Source organism: Aphis gossypii, chromosome X (genome assembly GCF_020184175.1).
Source record: "Aphis gossypii isolate Hap1 chromosome X, ASM2018417v2, whole genome shotgun sequence".
Classification (NCBI taxonomy): domain Eukaryota; kingdom Metazoa; phylum Arthropoda; class Insecta; order Hemiptera; family Aphididae; genus Aphis; species Aphis gossypii.
Window position 1 is genome coordinate 53,693,353 of NC_065533.1, and position 20,758 is coordinate 53,714,110.

General features: G+C 27.3%; 1 protein-coding gene across 2 annotated transcripts; it reads left to right on the forward strand.

The window, feature by feature from the left end:
* The first annotated feature begins 8,739 nt into the window (after nucleotides 1-8,739).
* LOC126552135 (putative inhibitor of apoptosis) lies at nucleotides 8,740-13,624 on the forward strand. 2 transcript variants are annotated; one of them, XM_050206721.1, is made up of 8 exons: nucleotides 8,740-9,004; nucleotides 9,127-9,250; nucleotides 9,816-10,049; nucleotides 10,109-10,331; nucleotides 10,763-10,978; nucleotides 11,042-11,235; nucleotides 11,300-11,376; nucleotides 12,504-13,623. In XM_050206721.1, exons 2-8 carry the CDS (start codon nucleotides 9,248-9,250, stop codon nucleotides 12,973-12,975), a joined length of 1,419 nt encoding a protein of 472 aa, XP_050062678.1. In that variant the 5' UTR covers nucleotides 8,740-9,004; nucleotides 9,127-9,247; the 3' UTR covers nucleotides 12,976-13,623. The 2 variants fall into 2 exon arrangements, with proteins under 2 accessions (XP_050062678.1, XP_050062679.1); XM_050206722.1 differs by lacking the exon at nucleotides 8,740-9,004 and having other exon boundaries at nucleotides 9,012-9,250; nucleotides 12,504-13,624.
* Nucleotides 13,625-20,758: the final 7,134 nt, after the last annotated feature.

Here is a 20,758-nt window from a genome sequence, read left to right on the forward strand (position 1 = left end):
CTAGCCCGGCAAATGTAGCGTTGGTTATGCTGTGCGAGGACACTTCCTCCTCTCCCCCTTGGCCGAGCTCTGACGGCGGCCTGTTCGCCGTTGAGCGTCTTGTCGCGTTCGTGAGCGTCGATTTTTACTGCTCGTAAGCGTTAGAGCTGCTAACATGTTACTTTTTTTTGTATTTGTTTTAAATTTTATTTGGTAAATACCTTTTTTTATCATATTTCCGCGGCATTGGCTCTACTGCTCTCGCGATCCGAAACAATTCTCCACACACTGCTCGTGCGAACGGATTTAGGTAGCTCGCCTTCCAACACGTTCAACTCGATCAAGACCTCGTGGTCTCATCAACTCTACACCAGCAGTTCTTCCCTTTTTTAATAATATTTGTAAACGGCAATTTGCCATTTATATTATATATTATTCTATTAGGTACTTTAATATTGTTATTGCAATAATACTATTGTTATTTGCTATTTTTTATTATTTCACCGGTGGCCGATCACCTCCAGTGAAACATTGTTTATATTAGTATATTTAATATTGTGGTAAAATATATTGTAATCCATCAATAGCACATTATATCAAACATAATTGTGTTCATTCCTATTAGCCGTTCGTTGAATTTCCATTTAGGTGCAAGTCGCAGGCGCCCACTTCAATGCAGGAGCGGTTGCGGCGCAAACAATATTATTGTTATGTATACCTAATGTTATTATTTGAACAGTTTCGCGGTGATACCACTTCTAAAATCATACGACTAAGATAATATTAATTATTAATTTGTACAACCGAATAAAATAGTAAAATATGGTAAAAATTTAAAATACAATATTAATTATTAAACACCTAATATGGTATATTTCGAATGGGATTTAATTACAAGTTACAACTAAGAGTATTCTAATTAATATACTTTAAGATTTTAGCTTGTACATATTTTATGAATTAATTATAAGTAGGTAATATGCGATGTAGGTACCCAATCATATAGTATTTAATAATAACATTAAAAACTAACTAATAACTAACAACCAATTTATATATTTTAATACAATATATAATATATTAATATTAAATACACCTTATTCATATACATTTTAAATTTGAACCAACTATTAGTATAGTACTAATATATAACCATTAACCATTTACTTAAAATGTATTAACCCAGTGGTTTTCAACCCGTGTGTTGCGAGCGCCCTAAAGGCTAGAAGTGTGTCGCGAAAAATCTACATTTTTTATACTTTACAAGTAGGTACCTACATGTATTTACCAATATTATTATCGTTTTTTTGTGAAATTATATAGTTTAGTGTGTCACGAACATTTTGTAAGGAGATTATAGATATATGGTATTTAATAGTATGTGCGATGGGTAAGGTCGCACTCCATACAGAAATGAACAATGCATAGTACATTTATATTTAAAAAATAAATAGGAACATATTTTAGTATATAGTATATTATACATTAACAAATCAACAGTTAAATATATTTTTAATTATCATTAAAATTATTTTTAGTTTTTTATAATATCGTTCCGTATTCGTGATTTTATTATACGGGTATTTATGGATAGGTATATACGCCTATGCAACGTCGCAGCTTGTGCGACATTGTGAATCGCGCATATAAAAATACCGGTTTAAAAACGACGTATTTATTTTTGTATTTATTTTATCATAATATTAGCATAACAATAATATTTTATACAGGTACCTATAAAATACTGTCTAATAACTTTAATATCTAATACCTATCTATAAGCGTAATCATATGAAAATTCGATTTAGATTGTGCTACGATTCCTATCGTACTATTCGGACGGCGTGGTGGATTTGAAATTTATTTGTGTAGATATTTTTTTATAATTTATGTTTCCTCTTAATCCGAAATAAATATATTATGTTATTATTTTATCATTTTAATTTTTTGTATGATGTATTATAGTTCTTTAGTTTTTTCATCGCATTCATGTATTAACTACTACGTACCGCCACTGGTATTTAATAATATTATGTATTATTCAGTTTTTATCAATTATTCAAACATTTTTAAATAATTGACTCATGACATTTTTGCGATAATCAATTCAATTAGGAATGTTCATAGAGACGTAGATCATTTAAATCGACCCTAAATATGATCTGTTTATGAGAATTTCTATGAAACAATAAGTTTATGGGTTAATCAAACAAGCCGAATGCTATCATCTTAATACCTATTTTCCATACATCGTGATACGGACTTTTTTTATTTTTCTGGGAAAAATCATTTTAATTATTATTACGGTGTTCGTCAATTGCGCCGATTTTTTTTATATTATAAGTACCTACCTACTAAACGTATTAAAAAAATCATTGACGACGTACCCACATGACCGCATGTGTTGTCACCGTCTTACACACATACGAATGTACGGTATAGCAAATTTTTGTTCGTCAGTTTTTTAAAGGTAAGATTATTGTCTAGGGTCCCCGTAGCTTTTTATTGATATTATTATTTTTAAGTAAGTTATGACCGTTTTGAAAATAAACATATAAAATGATTGTGAAAAAAAATTGTGTAGTTGAAATTCGGTTTTAATAAAGTAATAAATTACACAATAACTGTAACAGTTCAAAATATATACAAAAATAATTCTATATTACGGTGTTCAATGTATAATATTATACATATTTATATAGCAACTGACAAGACGTCCCTTGATGAGTGATCGCTTTCGTGCGATAATATAAAACACACAAAACACTAATATAATAATACAGGGACTTTTCACTGTGTCGTTTGGTGATAAAGTTGGCAGTGATAACTTTTATCGCAGTTAAAGGCCGTTTACTGTTAGGACAACAACCCGGAGAGTCCAGATAGCTGGGCAAAGGTCGTCAAAGATCCGTATGCTATATACTATATAGCCATATAGGTGTATAATATAATATATATATAGGTACCGGATTTATATGTATTGGGATAAGCTTTTTGAAGTCTAATGAAAATTGTTCCCGATTAAAGTCATTCTTATTAAAATAACATTACATAATTGTATTTGCGCATTTCAACTTTTTTACCTATTGGCTTATATTTAATGCAAATTTGTAGTTTTATAGTGCATAGTAGGTATTATTATTTTTAGCACATATGTTCGTTTTTGTTGTATTTTCATGTTCACAGCCATGTGTCGATAAAATAGTGAATGGTCGTTTTTTCCAAAGTTAATTATATTATACATACTCATATGCAACATATTATGATAACATATAGTTTATATAACAGAGATCGAGTGTTTGCCGGTCAAAACCTTTTTATACCTTTTTTAATACCTACTCAATTAAAACTTGTTTTTTTACATAACTTAAAACAAAAATTCTCGATTCAATTTTAAGTGCATACTTTGTAGCATATAGCATAGTACCTACAACATTTTCAGAAGTAAATTTTAAAAATTTTTTGTGTGTATAAATCAGGGCAGGATTTATAGTAAATAATATACATAGGTATATATATATATAGATATGCGGCGGCATCTAAACAATGATTAATTACGTATAACAAGTGAAAATGTCGAAGACGACGACTACACTGCCGGACACTAAGAATATACGGCCTATTGGGCAGATTAAAACTCGGACTTTAAGGAGGTGCAAACACTGGACCGCCAGAACGTAACGCGTCATAATAAATATCGTGATCCAATTAATAGTGGTATACAGTGATATACACACTTGGCCAAGGATATTCACTTTGCCATCGGAAACCACTCCTAAAGTTTGAAATTAAAGCATTATTTCGACAAATTATTATGCTATACACACACACAAAACATCGTTGTAAAATCAATACATTCATCACTCTGTATCATTATCATTAAAAAAAAAAATAAATAAATAAAATAATAATTTCCAAAATCATTGAATTGAGTTTGTCATTTAATAAGAACTAAAACATTTAATAGGTTAATACGTACCTATATTATATTAATACAATAATACCACTGTTATTATTTATATTGTTGTTTTTTTTTAAATAAAATAACGAAGGAAAAAATCATAGTGAAGTATTAATTATTGAAGCAATTAAATAAGAATACTTAGGAGGTACCTGCTCGAAACCCCAAACAACCTACTTTATATCATCTTCAATTTGTTTTACTTTAGATACGACTGTATTCGTTAAAACAATACGAAAGAACTCATAATATTATATATTAATCAATAGTTTTATGGAGTACCAAATTAAAAATCGAAATTTTGGCGTCTTTATCACGAGTGTCTGAGTGTGTGTATTTTCTACCATAAAATACGGAGGGACGAGAATGGAACAATCAAGTCACGGCCATGTAGCCGTATACGTATTATGGCCGTGGATCGAGTCGTATATAGTTATCTCTCTCGCTGTTTTTCTACCTACTTGTTGATACTACAAATGCGATGGATGGACGTGAACGCCCTCTCCGTTGAACTATATGATACGACTATACGAGTGAGAGGCTGCTCCATAATATTATCATTAATCATTATTGTCTTTATTGGTTAGTGGATGAAAATGCGTCGCGTCTGGTACACGGACCTTCAGCATCAATCGGCGTAAAACACTTCATTAGACATACGTACATCAACGGCATCGCACTCGCCATCTTAAAGACTGACTGTTCCCGTTTGTACGTTCCAACTGCAGCCGCTACCGCCATTTGCTACATTGCAAATCGAAACACGCACCGTATCGAAAACACGAGACCATTAAAAGGGAAAATTAGAAAGTGATTCATCTGATCACCGACACGGTAATTATAATACACCTATTCAACCATTTTTCGTAGGTACAAACGATTGTTTTCGTTTTGCGTCGGAATCTTCGATATACTTATAAGTTATAGTTATAGATAATAGTATGTAACTATGTACTGTGCGGTTATCGTCCGTAAGTATTCCATAAATAATGGCACTATGAAACGGTAAAGCGTATTTTCATTTGGCGCACGACAAAGGGCCTCGTCTGTAGCTGAGAATCCGGCTTGAAATGTTACTATCAACTAATATCATAGGAATTGTTAATAAAACCACTATGATCTGGTAGTGGCCATCACGAATTAATTGTGTTTAATAATATTGACTCGGCTGCAGATAAATATTTTTCTTCTGCAAGATTTTTTATGTATTCTTCGAATTAACTTAGTATTTAATAATGGAAAAAAATATTATAATTTATAAGTATTAAGGATTTGGGCTGTAGTCAATTTGAACCAAAAATGTATATAACATTATAACCTACTTAATTTACTCACACAAAAAAAATATGGAATTTGCATTATGACAAGTAAATGGTAATACACAAAATAAATTTTAATTTTAATATTGAGGTATATAAAAAGTATAAGAAGACACAGATCGTCTGGTTAATTGGTTATAAATGTTTGTAATAATAATTTAAATTAGAAAAAAAGTGTTTTTACTCCAAAATATAAATCGGTCACCTCATTCCACATATCAGACGCTAACCACAGTTTCAATAAGCAAGTCGCTATAAGGATCGTAGAGGTAATATTACTAAATCATAATAAGTAACTGATTTAAAGACACATAAATACATAATCATTCCCGATATTATCATAGTGTCTTTTAATTCATTACACAGCCATATGTGATATAGGTAATATGAAGTATGAATAATAAAAATTAAAAGTAAATTAGGAACTAAAAAAATAAAACAATATTACAAATACTTATAACAAATAATACCATTGTTGAAACATATTCATCAATTGAAGTTTGACCACTAGGTATTATATTTATTAACTAAATTTTTTAACTTTTCACTTTTTTTTTGTTTTGTTTGTTTTAGAATTTTGGTTTATTTATATTATTTAGTTTGATATATGTTTCTATTTGAATTGAAATCATAAAGACTTTATTACTTTAATAAGTCATAAGTTAAGAAGTCGGGCGCAGTTTACATAAACAGATCCTTTATGATGATACATAGATTATTTATATTTAAGATAATTAAATAAAAATATTGTTCGTACAGCTGCACAAACAATAATTAACGAAAGATAATTAGTATTAATTAAATTAATTTTAGATTTTAGAAAATTAAATAAAAAATTATCTGTTCAACAGTACAAACATTAATCTACAAACAATAATTATTAGTAATTAAGTATTTTTAAATCTAAGAAAATTTATTATCTTTGCAATCATAAAAACATAAATTATTATTATAATAGTACATATTATAACGATATCAATATACGAATGATAAATTCCGCGGTCTGTAAATTATTCATACACAAAGGCGGCATATTAACATCTATATACGACAGTCAACACGACGCTCAATTACTCACCTAACACATTCTCAATAAATATTCTATTTTTCTGTTGATTTTTATAAATGTAATAAATGTAATTTTCTGTAACTCTATCTTTCGATTTGTTTATTATAATATTTCAATATATCTCTTTCTCTTCTGATGATTTAATATCTACTACACCAAGTCGGACAAGATACAGCAGCTGATGACCATAAGTTGTTCGAAAGATAAGAAGGTAAGAAATAAATATAATAAATATCTTCATACATTAGGTAGTACCTCTAAGAAGGGAAAGCCGAAAGACTCTCGTACTCATCCCCAATTTTATATATCATAGTTTCTTATTGTGTTTGATATCATGATTGGGACATTTATGTTATAATTAAATTAAAATTTCATAATATGAATATATGATGTTTATATTTTATATAAATTTATAAAACTTTAAATTTTGTATTTATGCATGCATCTATGTATTTTACAGAAGTACTTTGGACCTATCGGTTTTTTTTTTTATTTTCTATTGAATGGCATTGTTATTGAAGCAATAATTGGTACAATTTATTATTCAAAAAAGAAAAAAAAATACTACAAATAATAAAGATATTATTAATTGTATGCTGTATAAAATAATTTATAGACCAATTTGGTATAATTAGCTATTTGCCTATTTATCTACTGTATGATATTTGTTAATAATTGTAAAAAGATGAAACCCGTACCAATTATTATTGGTTATAACCAGGACTGATTTTATAGCATTTGCTAATTGTTATTGGATACTGATAAAAATAGCAGAGCAAGCTATAAATTTGTTTTGTGCACTAGAGGCTCCAAATATGAAATTTTATTTTGCTATTTTTTACATATTTAAAATAGTTTTAGCTTTTAGTGCTATTTTTTAAGTTTTGGTGTCATTTTCGGGTAATTTGTTATAATAATATAATTTTTATATCGTGTTTTCATAAAACTAATTTATATTATATGGTATGAAAGTATGAAACATGACAATATGACAATTTTGAATAGTTGCCATACTCAAAAAGCGTATATATTTTATAGTTAAATGAATTAACAAATTCAAGTAACATTACCTAATATTAAAAAAAAAATTTCTAATATACATTTTTTATCATTTTTTTTATTTTTTATTATTTATTATTTTTTCGGCCCAATAAAAATACTTGAAAATTTAATACAAAGTTTCTCATAAGTTACTCTTATAGTGATTTAAAAATTATAAGAATACATAGGCACAATTTTTTTTTATTAGCATTTGAAGTTAAAATATTAACAAAAATTCGTCAAAATCATGAATATTTGCAAATTATTTTGTAGGTATAATTCATAAAAAAATTTGCATAAGTAGCTAAGAGTTGAAAATTTAATACAAGATTTTTCATAAGTTTAGCTTACAATAATTATAAAAGAACTTAAATGTTGGTGTATTCAGGCCATTAAAACAAAAACCACCTTTTTCACCAACCACTGGAAATTATATCCTAGACTGACAAATCATCTTCGTTCAGAATCGTCTTTCGTATACTGTCATTGGATTCAAATTTAACACTTCTAAAATATATAATAGTGATCTACACGGACACGGCACCTAATGTACCTACAGCAGAGCGGTACCCACTTACCTACCCGCTTTTTTTCTTATTTTTTATTTTTTATTATTTACGATTTTTAAAAAAATGTTTAATGTATTAGGTAATTTATAAATATTATAGTTTTTAATTTGTGAACAAATTAAATTTTTGCTATTTATTGTGTATAAGTAATGTAATATACCTACATAATATTATAGTATTATACATTTTTGTTCTTTTTATAATCAACCAATACAATCATGTGATTTGACCTATGTAATATAAAATTAAGTTAAGATACCAAACACTTGTTTTATTATCAAATTGGCTGCGTACTGACGCCAATTTAATGGGTTTTTTTAACGCGCTTTGTTGTTCAATATAATATTATATTTAAAATCAGCAGCTATGTTTTTGATTTTCCTTAGTGCACATATTTAAATTTGAGCTTATAGTAACTATCGATTCGCATAAGGTATGGTTGCAGAATGTAATATAGTACTATAAAGGTGGTGCACATTTTTATTTTGCGTAGTGCACACAAAAACAGCCACTTTAAATTAAAGTTAATGGTTTATAATTTGCTTTGCGTTGCTGAATGTTATTTTATTATAATTTTACACAGCACTACTACACTATATATTTTTCATAAAAATGTTATTATGAATTATGATAATATATAACAAATTAATACATTTAAATAGATTACCAAAAACCTATACTTCAAGTGTTCTTATCAATGACACCAGAGCTCAGGACAGGTACTTCGATTGGAATAATCGATGAGTTTATTATCATTTTCTTCCGTTCTAATCGCTTAACTTGTAACGTTTTGTTGTTCGTAATATTATGGGCATAACCATAACGCATTAACGCATGACTTTGTGTTTTGCTGATGCCTGATACTCAAGCCCGGCACGCTCTGTTCAAATATATTTCATTATTTTAATTCGCCTTTAACGTAGTTCTCCTGGCACTGTTTATTGGTTTACATTAGGTATTTTTACAATAAAAATCGTTCACGGATCGGTCGTAATTAGATAGCTACAACATTAGTCAGGTACGGAGGAGACGTGCTCATATCAAGCTACATTTTTGTAAACCGATAGTAAGAATATCAGCAATGTAAAATTCCATAAACGTTTACTACATTCATCACTCATCAGCGATGTTTGTGTGAGTTATCGAGTCCGGTTAGTGTTAATGAATTTGTGATATTCGACGTTTCAGAAGTTACAGTCACCTTTCGTTCGGCGCCCCTAATACTCGTGCTTGTTTTCATCACTATTATTATTTGTTCGTCAACAACGTATTTTGTGAATCCAAATACAAAACTGCTAGCACCGAATACATGGTAAGAAGTTCTTCTTTTATTTGTCTTTAAAATCTTAAAAGATTTCAATTATGTTCTCCGATCGTTTAGTCTGCTTTTCGAGCGACAATGGTCACAGTCAATTTTTAATAATTTTTGGTCATCGTATTTTTTTATGTATGTTTCATTTTTCGCAGTGTTAGTCACTTACATTAACTTTTTTTATGATAGATTAGTTACATATTTATACTACCAATTATCTATTCTTAATCATGTTTTTGTTTAATCTAAACTTATATAATATTGTCACTTCATAAACTAATAAATAATATGAAGTTAAAATAATATAAGCATCATAAACATATTAAGCTACGGATATCTTATAATAAGTAATAATAATCTATCAATTTATGTAGTTATGTGCTTATTTAAATATTTAATTGGTAGTCCATATTTTATAGAATTCCTATAACTTAAGTTAAAATATTTATATTTTTGTGTATTTTTCTTATAGTACTATATCCCCATTTAGGTAGATATTGAGTATGAAAAGGATGTTTTTATTTATTAAATGCAAATTAATTGATATGTGTGTTTTTCTTTGCAGATGGATATTGATATGGATTTTGAAAGTCGTTTGAAAACCTTTAATGAAAATTGGAGTCTAACTTTTATAACACCTTTTGAAATGGCCCAAGCTGGTTTTGTTTACTCAGGCGATAAACATGTAGTGAGATGTATTACTTGCAATATAAGACTTTCTACATGGCGTCGTGATGATAATCCATTATGTATACATTTTAGAATGGCTACTAATGGATGTGGATTTCTTCGAGAGTCTGTAAGTAAACATCAAATAAATTTAATATTTTTGTAATTAATTCTTATTTTTCTTTATAGATGATGACAAGTAGAGGTCGTATGAATACATTTAAAAACTGGCCTGTTAGCTTTTTAAAACCTCGTGATATGGCCCAAGCTGGTTTTGTTTACACAGGTCTTAGAGATAAGGTAAAGTGTTTTACGTGCTTGGAAGAATTTGATAGATGGGACAAAAATGATACTCCAATGGGTGAACATATGAATCACAGTTCACAATGTCCATTTGTGATTTCATACAAAAGTAAGTATCACATATATTTAATATTTTTATAATTTTGTATTGAATTAACGTAATAGATTTTTAAGTAAATAATATGTGTTTTTAATAATATAACTACAACCGAAAAATCATTATATAGCGACAACTCATGTATTAACTAAATGATTATTTGAAATTAACTCCAACAAATTTCAATATCATTATAAATCGTTTATTAGCATCAGAACCAACTTTAAATTTTAATTATTAATTGATTTTTTTTTGAAAAATATTTCAACACAAATACATATATGTGAAATATAACTTTATAAACTTTATATACATATAAAGTAAAATTTGAAGGATATTCTATTTTTATTACAGTTTAAATACACTTGGGTCTGATAAAAAAATTATAATTTCTCACTTTTGCAGATTGCTTGAAATAATTGTAAAATTTAATCATATTTTAGGACATTTTAAGAATCCTCTTCTCTATGGCTTAACCAGTTTACAAGTAAAAACGATTGAAGATAAGTTACATGATGAGGGTATTGTGCTATTCATAAATCCTTTATTTTATGAAACAATGGTTTCCTTAAATGCCCGCCTCAATTCATTTAATAGATGTGTGATATTATTGGAACTAGATATTAATGCAGTATGCAAAGCTGGATTTTTTTATTCGGGTAAAATGATAATAATATTGATAATATTTCATCGTTCATTTTAATATTTTATTATGTTTTTAGGCAATGGTTATACTGATAGTTTGACTTGTTTCTATTGTGGTGTTACTACCTTTCAATGTTATGAAGACTTTGAACCATGGGAAGTACATGCCGAAATATCGAAAACTTGTAATTATTTGTTTTTAATGAAAGGCAAAAGCTTTTGCGACAGGGTGAATGCCGTGAAAAGCGATGAAATAAAATCCAATCAACTGGTAATTTAATAATTCTACTACATTTGAAACCATACTTGAAATTTGACTTGTATTTTATTTCTAGGAATTATTCAAGTTGATTGTTGCGAAGAAAAATAAACTCACTCTCAAATCTATAATGAGTATACAATCAACAAAAAAGTATGTTTCGTTGAATAAATACAACCATTTAATAAGAAATTTATCTTTTAATTTATATTAATTATTTTTTCGTTATTTGTTTAATAATTCTAACAAATAGGATTTATAATTTATTTTATGATATTAAAAAGTATAATTATATTTTACTCCGTTAATAATATAAAGTTATATTACACTGTGTTTTGCGGGTTGACGGGATAAAGTGCGAGGCGTTTTAAATCTGTAGATTAGTTGGAACTGCATGGATTGTTGAATATAAATAGTATAAAGGTTTAAAATTGCTATTGGTAGTATTGTCTTATCTAACTGTGTAAATTGAATTTAGGTTTAGAACAGGGGTGTCCAACCCGCGGTAGATTTTGAAATGGCCCTCACTTTTATATAAAAACCATGAATTAATTGTATATAGTATATAAATATATATATTTTTCTGAGTACTTATAATTAAATTATTAAATATTAATGTTTGTAAAAATATTTCTGCTTATTATTCGCTGTTGTAAAATTAAAAAAAAAAATGTATTGTTGTATTATAGATTACAATTTAATCATTAAATTTGAATGTACTATTATTAAAAAAAATATGTGGCCCACAACAACTTTTACCTATATGATGTAGCCCAGTCTTCACAAAAAGTTGGACACCCATGGTTTAGAACATTAAATGTTGGGTGATTGTTTTATATACTTAAATTTAAATCAAAAAGTAAGTTGCATTTTTCGTTGTGAAGTTGTGTGCTTCCATTCAAGCAAACTTTTATGATGTACTTTTCACATAATTCTCTATGAATTTGTACTGGTTTACAATTTTTTAACCATAAAAATCGGATCACTGCGTGAATTTAACAACATAACTGCAGTAGTAGTCATGATGGTCAACTATTAAGTGATTATCTTTTCAACTGTGTTAAATGTCACTATTAGTAGTGCTATTAGCACTACTTAAACAGTATTGTCACAAAAATTTATTAAAAAATACCTACTTACCTATACAGATACAAGGCCCAATGCAACTTACTTTTTGATCGCACCTAGTATGTATTATTAATTATACCAGATGCCATGACTTATTCATCACAATGTTTAACACAAATATATTTTTATTATTATTTTTTTTTTTTTTATAGGCATTTTAAGGAGATAAAAATTACCAAAATATTATCTGATAAAATTGAGGAGCATCTTTTTCAAAAACTAGCACCTAATTTATTGCCAGATAACATGTTATGCAAAATTTGCTATAGGGAAGAAATCGAAATTGCTATTGTCCCTTGCGGTCATGCTATTGCCTGCATTGAATGTGCTTTATCGTGTGATTATTGCTCTATGTGTAGAATGGCATGCACAAGATTAATGAGAATACATTTATGTATGAATAAAGAAAATGATGAAAATCTCAAACTAAAACCGTGCACTTCAAAAATGTCTTCAGACGATGAACTGAACCCAAAGCTTTGCAAAGTTTGTCGTAAAGAAGAAATGTCAACAGTATTATTACCTTGTAGACATGTCTATACCTGTGTCAAATGTGCAGAAGAAACGAGTGAGTGCCTTTTTTGTAGAGAAGATGTCTATTCTTTTATTAAAATATACTTATAAGCTTTACATAATACATATGTTTTTTATTTTTGAGACTTATGTCTACTAATAAAATGACACATTCTTAATAATAAACAAAGTACAAAATAATAACAATACAACTTAAAGAGTTTCATAATTGTAAAATAAATATTTATTATCAGTATTTTTATTATTAATAGTCCTCATTATTGTATGTCTGACTAGAAATACCTTATTGTTTTTAGGTAAGTGTTAACATTTAATGCATTAATGAATCATTTTATATAACTTATTGTTTTAGTTTTTTAAGTATTAATTTAACTTGTGTATTATATTTTTTTTTTTTGTGGTGGTCGAAGTCGGTTAAATGAATGGTCCAAGTATACTTTCTAAAATATACCTAATAGAGATATTTTTGAAATATAAATATATTTCTTTGGTGTGATAGAACACTATTTCTTAATTTTAAAAATTTTTACAATGACTTGAACCACACTTTAATTATATGTAGATATGTGTTTATGTTTTTTTACATTTATTTGAATTCATTATTTTACATACATTTTTTATTAATATTTTTAATTAACTTATGTATTATTTAAGTGTGTAATATTTATTATAAAACTTATATTTGATAGATATATTATTACTACCTATATTATATTTTATATTTGTAAAAAACATTTAATTTAAGTTAAATTAGGATCTATTGACTATTCATATATTAGACACAATATTAAATAAGAATTAGTGTCAAATACTGAGCTCTTTTGAAACTAATCAAATCACATAAATAAATGATTTGAAAATTAAGACTAAATATTGTAATCATATCTGTATTAGATAATTTAATAAATTAATGAACTATAAAATGTATTTACAGATAATTATGTTTCATTGCATTAATATCTCATTTACACCCTTAAAGTGAACCGTTTTTAAGCTCTAAATAATTGAAATCTATAGTTGTTCACTAACCTTAATATAGATAATTTATGGTTAAAAGTAAAAAAATTACCAACTGTTAAAATTTTTTAAAACCATAATAATTTTAAAGTAAAAATCCTAATGAAATCATTTGATTTATCTGAAAGTACAAGCTTGTATTCAATGAAACTTATAAACTAACAATTATAAAAACTATTGCAGATTCCAATGCAGTGTATAAAATAAATTTTTCCGGTCATAGACGATTGAAAAACTATACAAGCAATCGAATGAGAAATGATTGTCTTGTGAATTTAGATTTAATAAGCCAAAAAAAAAAAATCTGATTTAGCTGTTTTTGTGCAGTTGTTAGGTATTTACATAAATATTGTATTTTAACCGTTTTATATTAATATACATGAAGTGAATTTTTAACATTGCTTAAGTATTATTTTTGATTATTATTAAGATATAAAAAATTTTTCAACCAACCAAAGGTAAATTTTAAATTATTAAAGTTCTTGCTATTCTGTCTAAGGAGTTTGGAGAGTACCTATAGAGATAGATCTCTTCAATAAATTTTATAAGTTTCTCATTGGAGTCAAATTATGAAAAAAAAATACATGGACCAAAAGTTGTTGGACCTTCTATCAGACATTTAACTATGGATTTGACTCATACAATATCATTTACCCATAGGCCATGGGTTCGCGGTACAGCCGTACCGGCTGGTCGACCGTTCCAGACGCGGTTGTCGCGCGTCGTCCGTCGTCGACTGGCGATTGATAAGAGAAGTGATAGCGCGGTTTTCACGTAACGGCTGCTTGAATACGACGGCCGCGGTATATTAACATTTCTCACGCACGGCGTACAGTATTATGATTTATGAAAAACGGTAACGAAATTCGAAGACTCACAAAAACACCAAAATTGAGAATTTTAATACATTGATAAAACATTTTGTTGTTAATATTAAATTTCTATATATGACGTAATGCGTATTATCGGCGCAGTGTAGTGTTGTCTGCTATTCAGTTGTATAATAGGAATGTCGCATACTATATATAATATATCTTACAGGAATGTAATAGTTTATATTTTTAACTAATTTTGGGCATTTAATTTAAACGGACTACGAAGAACAATTAATCACGTCCGACAATGATTTTGTTCAACACAGTATTTTATTCAACGATTCACACTAGTTCAGTTATTATTTTTTAAGATAAAAAAATAATATAACATAGTTTCGTCATTTTTATGTATTTTCCAATGAATCACAGATTTCACGCCGAGGAGCCACAGGTTTCCGACCCCTGTAACATTCTATACCCGCTACGCAGTACGCAGACGCAGTTATTTTTTCTCCTGCACGAATATGGACAGCAGCTGCCAACGCTGGTCGGTAAACACAATGGTTCACACACACACGCACACACACAGTCACAGTATATATATACATATACATGTTTTATATACGCATAGGTCGTGGGTACAAAAAGAGGGTGTGCAGACAAAAAAATATATATGTATTTGGATTCCACGTCTGATTTTCAATAAAGGTCGATCGATCGGATGAATATAATCGAAAAAGAAAAAACCCGCATATATATTATATATTATGATAAATTAAAATATACTCATCGAATGTAGGTACTTAATAATTAATAATTGGATTATAAACCGGCATGCGGACCAAGACTATATTATAAGTTTAGTATCCGTCACGTTTCACACCCACAATATGATCTTTTTAAATTTTTTCTTCGTGTTATTTTTTTTTCATGTTACACGAGGATCACTGCAGTATACAGTGAAAACATGTTTTCACAATAATGCTTGGCCCCCGTGCGGTATCGTTTATTGTAAACTTAAATACTATACAGATAATAAACGAGAGACATTCCTTCCCCCCATACCCTTCCAATCTACGTCTTTATAATGTGTTAAAGGCGAGGCATATTATGTCTCACTCTACTAACCCTCACAATACAACCGACGTGAATAGAAAAAAAAAATAAGAACTAGCGCCGTCTTCTCGTGCCCACCGTAGTGGCCACTCTAGATTTCTCGTACCTCGCCTCTACATTGTAATAAGCCAACGTATTAAGCCCGCTGCTTTGGAGTTTGATAAGTCCTCACACTAAACATAAGTGGTGATTGGTTACATAATTTTTAAATTTATAAACGTAAATAAAGACACCCATAATAATATGGAAGTTCTAACGCAAACAAAATATGTACACCCATAAACGTTATAATTAGGGTTGAGTACTTTTAGTACTTAAAAATCTAAAAATATGCGTGCACTTATGCACTTAAAAATGAAGAAATATGCGCTTAAAATATGCTCTAAAAAAAATTATTTTATTTTATTATTTTGTCTAATTATTATATTTATATTAAGAAACTCTAAATCCCGACTCATAACTTTTTAAACGAAAAGCCGATGATTGTTTTTCTTTTGGCATATTTGAAAATGAAAAAAAAATATTACTGAAAAAGTTTGAAATAGACGAAATTATTATGCAATGAAAATATTTTATGCAGTGCGTGCATTGATAAAACAGGTGCTCACCAAAATATGACGAAGACGGTCAATAAAAATTCATTTCTTATACGCATTTCGGTTTTATCGTTTTATCGGTCAGATACTAAATTACCTAACGTCCTAACCGATAATGAAAATATTATTTTTAAATGGAAAATTTATCATTTTGTTCTTTTCTGTCTAAACTAATTTAAGAACTTATTTCGAAAATTGTCAAACATGTTCTTAATTTTTCTTATGTACCTAAATATACATGTATAATATGCAATAATGACAAAATATGCAAAATACAATTTTAAATTTGATCTCTTGGTGTTATGAAACACATTTGTTAATCACTAGAATTTTTCTACGATCTCTCTAAAAAAATTTGAAAAAACTAGTAGTCCTCAACCCTACCAATGTGTTTTGCTGTTTTACAGACATGATATTTTTGATTTACCTACATGTATCAATGTATATGAATAATGTGTAAACGATATTATAAATATTAACTGGGCATGTGTGCATATGTACATATATTTTTTTGTTTATCATTTACATGTGTGTAGTATTTGAATGGAGTTCTAACGTAGTGTGTGTTTACTGTTTATGGTATATTTGCATTCAATATTTTCAGTAAACGGATAATTAAATTAAATTCATTCAGAAGAAAGAAATAGTACTTTACACATTTTTATATACCTATTAAGAGACATACCATTTTTAGCCATTTTTAAGTAGAAAAAATGTATTTATATTTTTACATAGTTTAACAATATCTTATTATACTCATTTCAACAAATATTGGAAAAATAGTCTTAAGCATATTAGTAATAATAAAAAAAGTGGGAATAAAAAAATTCTTATTTTGTTATATTTATGTAATATGTATAGAATATATCTATTTACCTTTCGTTCAATCATTTATTAAATATGACACTATATTGTTTTGTCTATACAAATTATTCAAATAATTAGGTTTTTTGAAATTTATAAATTATATTTAGTTCATAAACATACCGAAATGTTTATCTAACGTAACTTTTTATATAGGTACCTACATGTACAATATACATATTCATACACACTTACAATGATGTGAAATTATAGTACTATAATACTTCTATTGACAGTAATTAATACTACTTATCAATAAGTTTTTTTTATTACTTATTGATGTTTATACTTTTATAATATTAAATTTTAAATTTTAAAACCTCATATAAGTTTTTACTATTATGCATATATATATTTTTTTGTTGTTTTAATATATTTTTCATTTTAATAGGTACCTACCTATAAAAGTATTAACTATTAGATAATTCATTCAGTTGTTAAATCGATTAAATTGGTACAAAAGCAAATTATTGAGATTACACATTTATAAGTATTAAATTTAAATTATATGATTTCTAAATAACTCATTTTTTTTTTTGTATTTTGTTAGTTGTATACATGAATACTGTAAAATTGAACTCATTAGTCATAAGCTCATAACATATGCAAGCATTCAGTTGACAGTTATAATAAATTATAGTAATAATCTTACATTCATCATTAACTTTGGTCAAAAATGTATAAGACTAAGTTACAAAATGGGTAATATTTATACGGTCTATCGTTATTACTTATTATTAATATTTTATGACCAATCTAATTTTTAGAATTTTTACAGTAGAAAAAATGCTTCAACTTCAATGTTTTTTCAACAAGGTTCAAACGGTATATTTTACGTAAATCCAGTTTTCGACAAAGAGATTTTAATTTTTTGCATCTGGTTACAATTATAAATTATGATTGAATGAATTATAGATAGTTTTCTACTTATAATTTCATATTATCATATTATTATGTATGTATGCACTATGGTATTAAAAATAATAATAATAATTAGTAGGTAAGAGAGACTTAATTTTTAAGGTTTTGTATTATAAACCAAGAAGATACACCGATGTATATTTATTAAAAAGTTCTTTGTGTTTTGAAGCATGGTTTAAAAATACTCATCGTAACAAATTAATATTGATGTGCTAAAAAACATTCATAACTTTTAAATATAAATAGGATGAGAAACATAAGAAAAACTAGATCTTTAAAAACTTGCTTCATATTATTTATCAATAAAGGAAGTTTCTTCAAGGAACTATAATTTAACATATTTGTAAAATAATTTCATTTTTTAATAATAAGTATTCATACGAGCAGTACATCGTTCAGTTTTTTTTTTTTTTTTGAAAATATGATATGATTATAATACATCCGTATGATTTTTTTCCGTACTTGATTTATAAAAACTTAAATGAATTAAATTATAAAAAATGTATTTTTATAACCATTTAATAATATACAATTTTATTATTTAAAAATGTTATATAAGATATAACTGATATCTATTTGTACCCACTCGATAAATTAAGATATAAGTGCAATTTCATATCGGAATTACGCGTTTATTTTTATTTATGTAACATATTTTCCCGTTTCGTACGGCATATTTCGAACTACTTTATCTCACGACACATAGTACTATAGGATAATAGGTATTTAGTATTGGTACGTATATAATACTTAAATAAAACTATAATCGGCGATGGTTGATTATATCAGATGTATCGTTACACTCTAATAACTTTATATATAAATAAACTATTATAAACTATAATACCTATGCTATGAAATAATACATGTAATTTGTAATGCATAAAATAAATGTATAACGTATCTATATTGTAATATATATATATATATATATATATATTGTATAATATGATATAAGAAATATAATTCTATTTCATAAATTTAAAGAATAAAATATTTAGCTATGCACAATAGTTACGTCGTTATTGCATATAGCATTTGAACGTGTTTTTCTCCGATAGACAGGGATATTAGATATCTAATGAGCAGGGCTAGATTTTATATACAATAAACATAAAATATATGCAAATATGTAAATAATATGCATTTTAGATTTTAAATGTACACACAAAAATATAGTTACCACAAACAAATTTATTATTTTATTGAAATAGGCACATCAGTGTTAAGCTGATTGTTATGTAATTGAGTTAAACAATTTAACTATTTATTTATTTTTCGCGTACATTAATTTTATTATTATTTATTATTTTAGTAAAAAAATCTATAATTCTCATCATTTAATAGTAGAAATATGTGTATATTATATGTCACGACCGCGTATTTTTTTTAAATTTTCTTATATAAATGATCGGCGAATGTATATTATGTTTGTACATAGTACATTATACTATAGGATTGTATTTATATAATAATAAAATTTATGTTTGACCAAAAAACCAAGTTATAAACTTTGATTAGTTTAATTATCGGTTTAAATACAATAAATACGATCATACTAAATATTAAAAAATATGCATTAAGCTCAATATATGCAAAAACATGCAAAATACAAAAAAGTACCATTTTCATCACAATAATATAAATCGCGGACATTACTCACTTAAATTCCATTTTGACGAAGCATAAAAAAACATGCTGTTGCATACAAATCCTAGCCCAGCTAATGAGTAATGACTAGTATATTACTGTATAATAAGTAGTTTCGTTGGGTAACTTTATTGTCAAAGCGAATCGACCTATATTGTCATATTGGCTATATTATGAAACTATTGAAACTTAATGTTAAAAACTCTATTAGTGTTCTTATGTAGGGTCTTTACAATAATTATTGTGTTTTTTAGCGAGCTACATAACGCGTTTTGTCGACAAACTCGCAAAAATCGCTATTAAATTTTTAACTGATAGCGGTTCAGAAATGAACTTAATTAAGATTTTGAGCTTATAACACTCTTATAATATTGGTAATGAGAAATATAAGAAAAACATTAAGGGCATTCATGTAAGTCCAGCGGAAACGGAATACTCAGTGTAGGATCGGTAGTAATTCCGATTCCTATTAATACAACGACCTTTCGTGTTTAAATTTGACGTTGCGTATGAGATAATTGTCCAATACCCGAAGCAGATATTATAAAGACATAACATTTTTAAAATTGAATTAAGCCGTGTAGATTGGTACAAAGAGGTATTAATAATAGGCACCACCAGCAAAAATAAAAATAATCCAATAATAATTCCGCCGATAAGTAATTGTATAGGATATTATAAATTAAATCCGACGAAAAAATAGATCATAAATCAATAACGTAAAAACGATAGGAAATTAATGAAGAAGTAATAATTGTGGCTTATTATAGTATCAGTCCGGTCACAGATGACTTAGTAATATAATAAAATATAATATCAGAATAACTATTTATAATCGAACGATATTAACAACGAGTGTACGGAGCATATTGTAATAGTAATAATAATAAATTA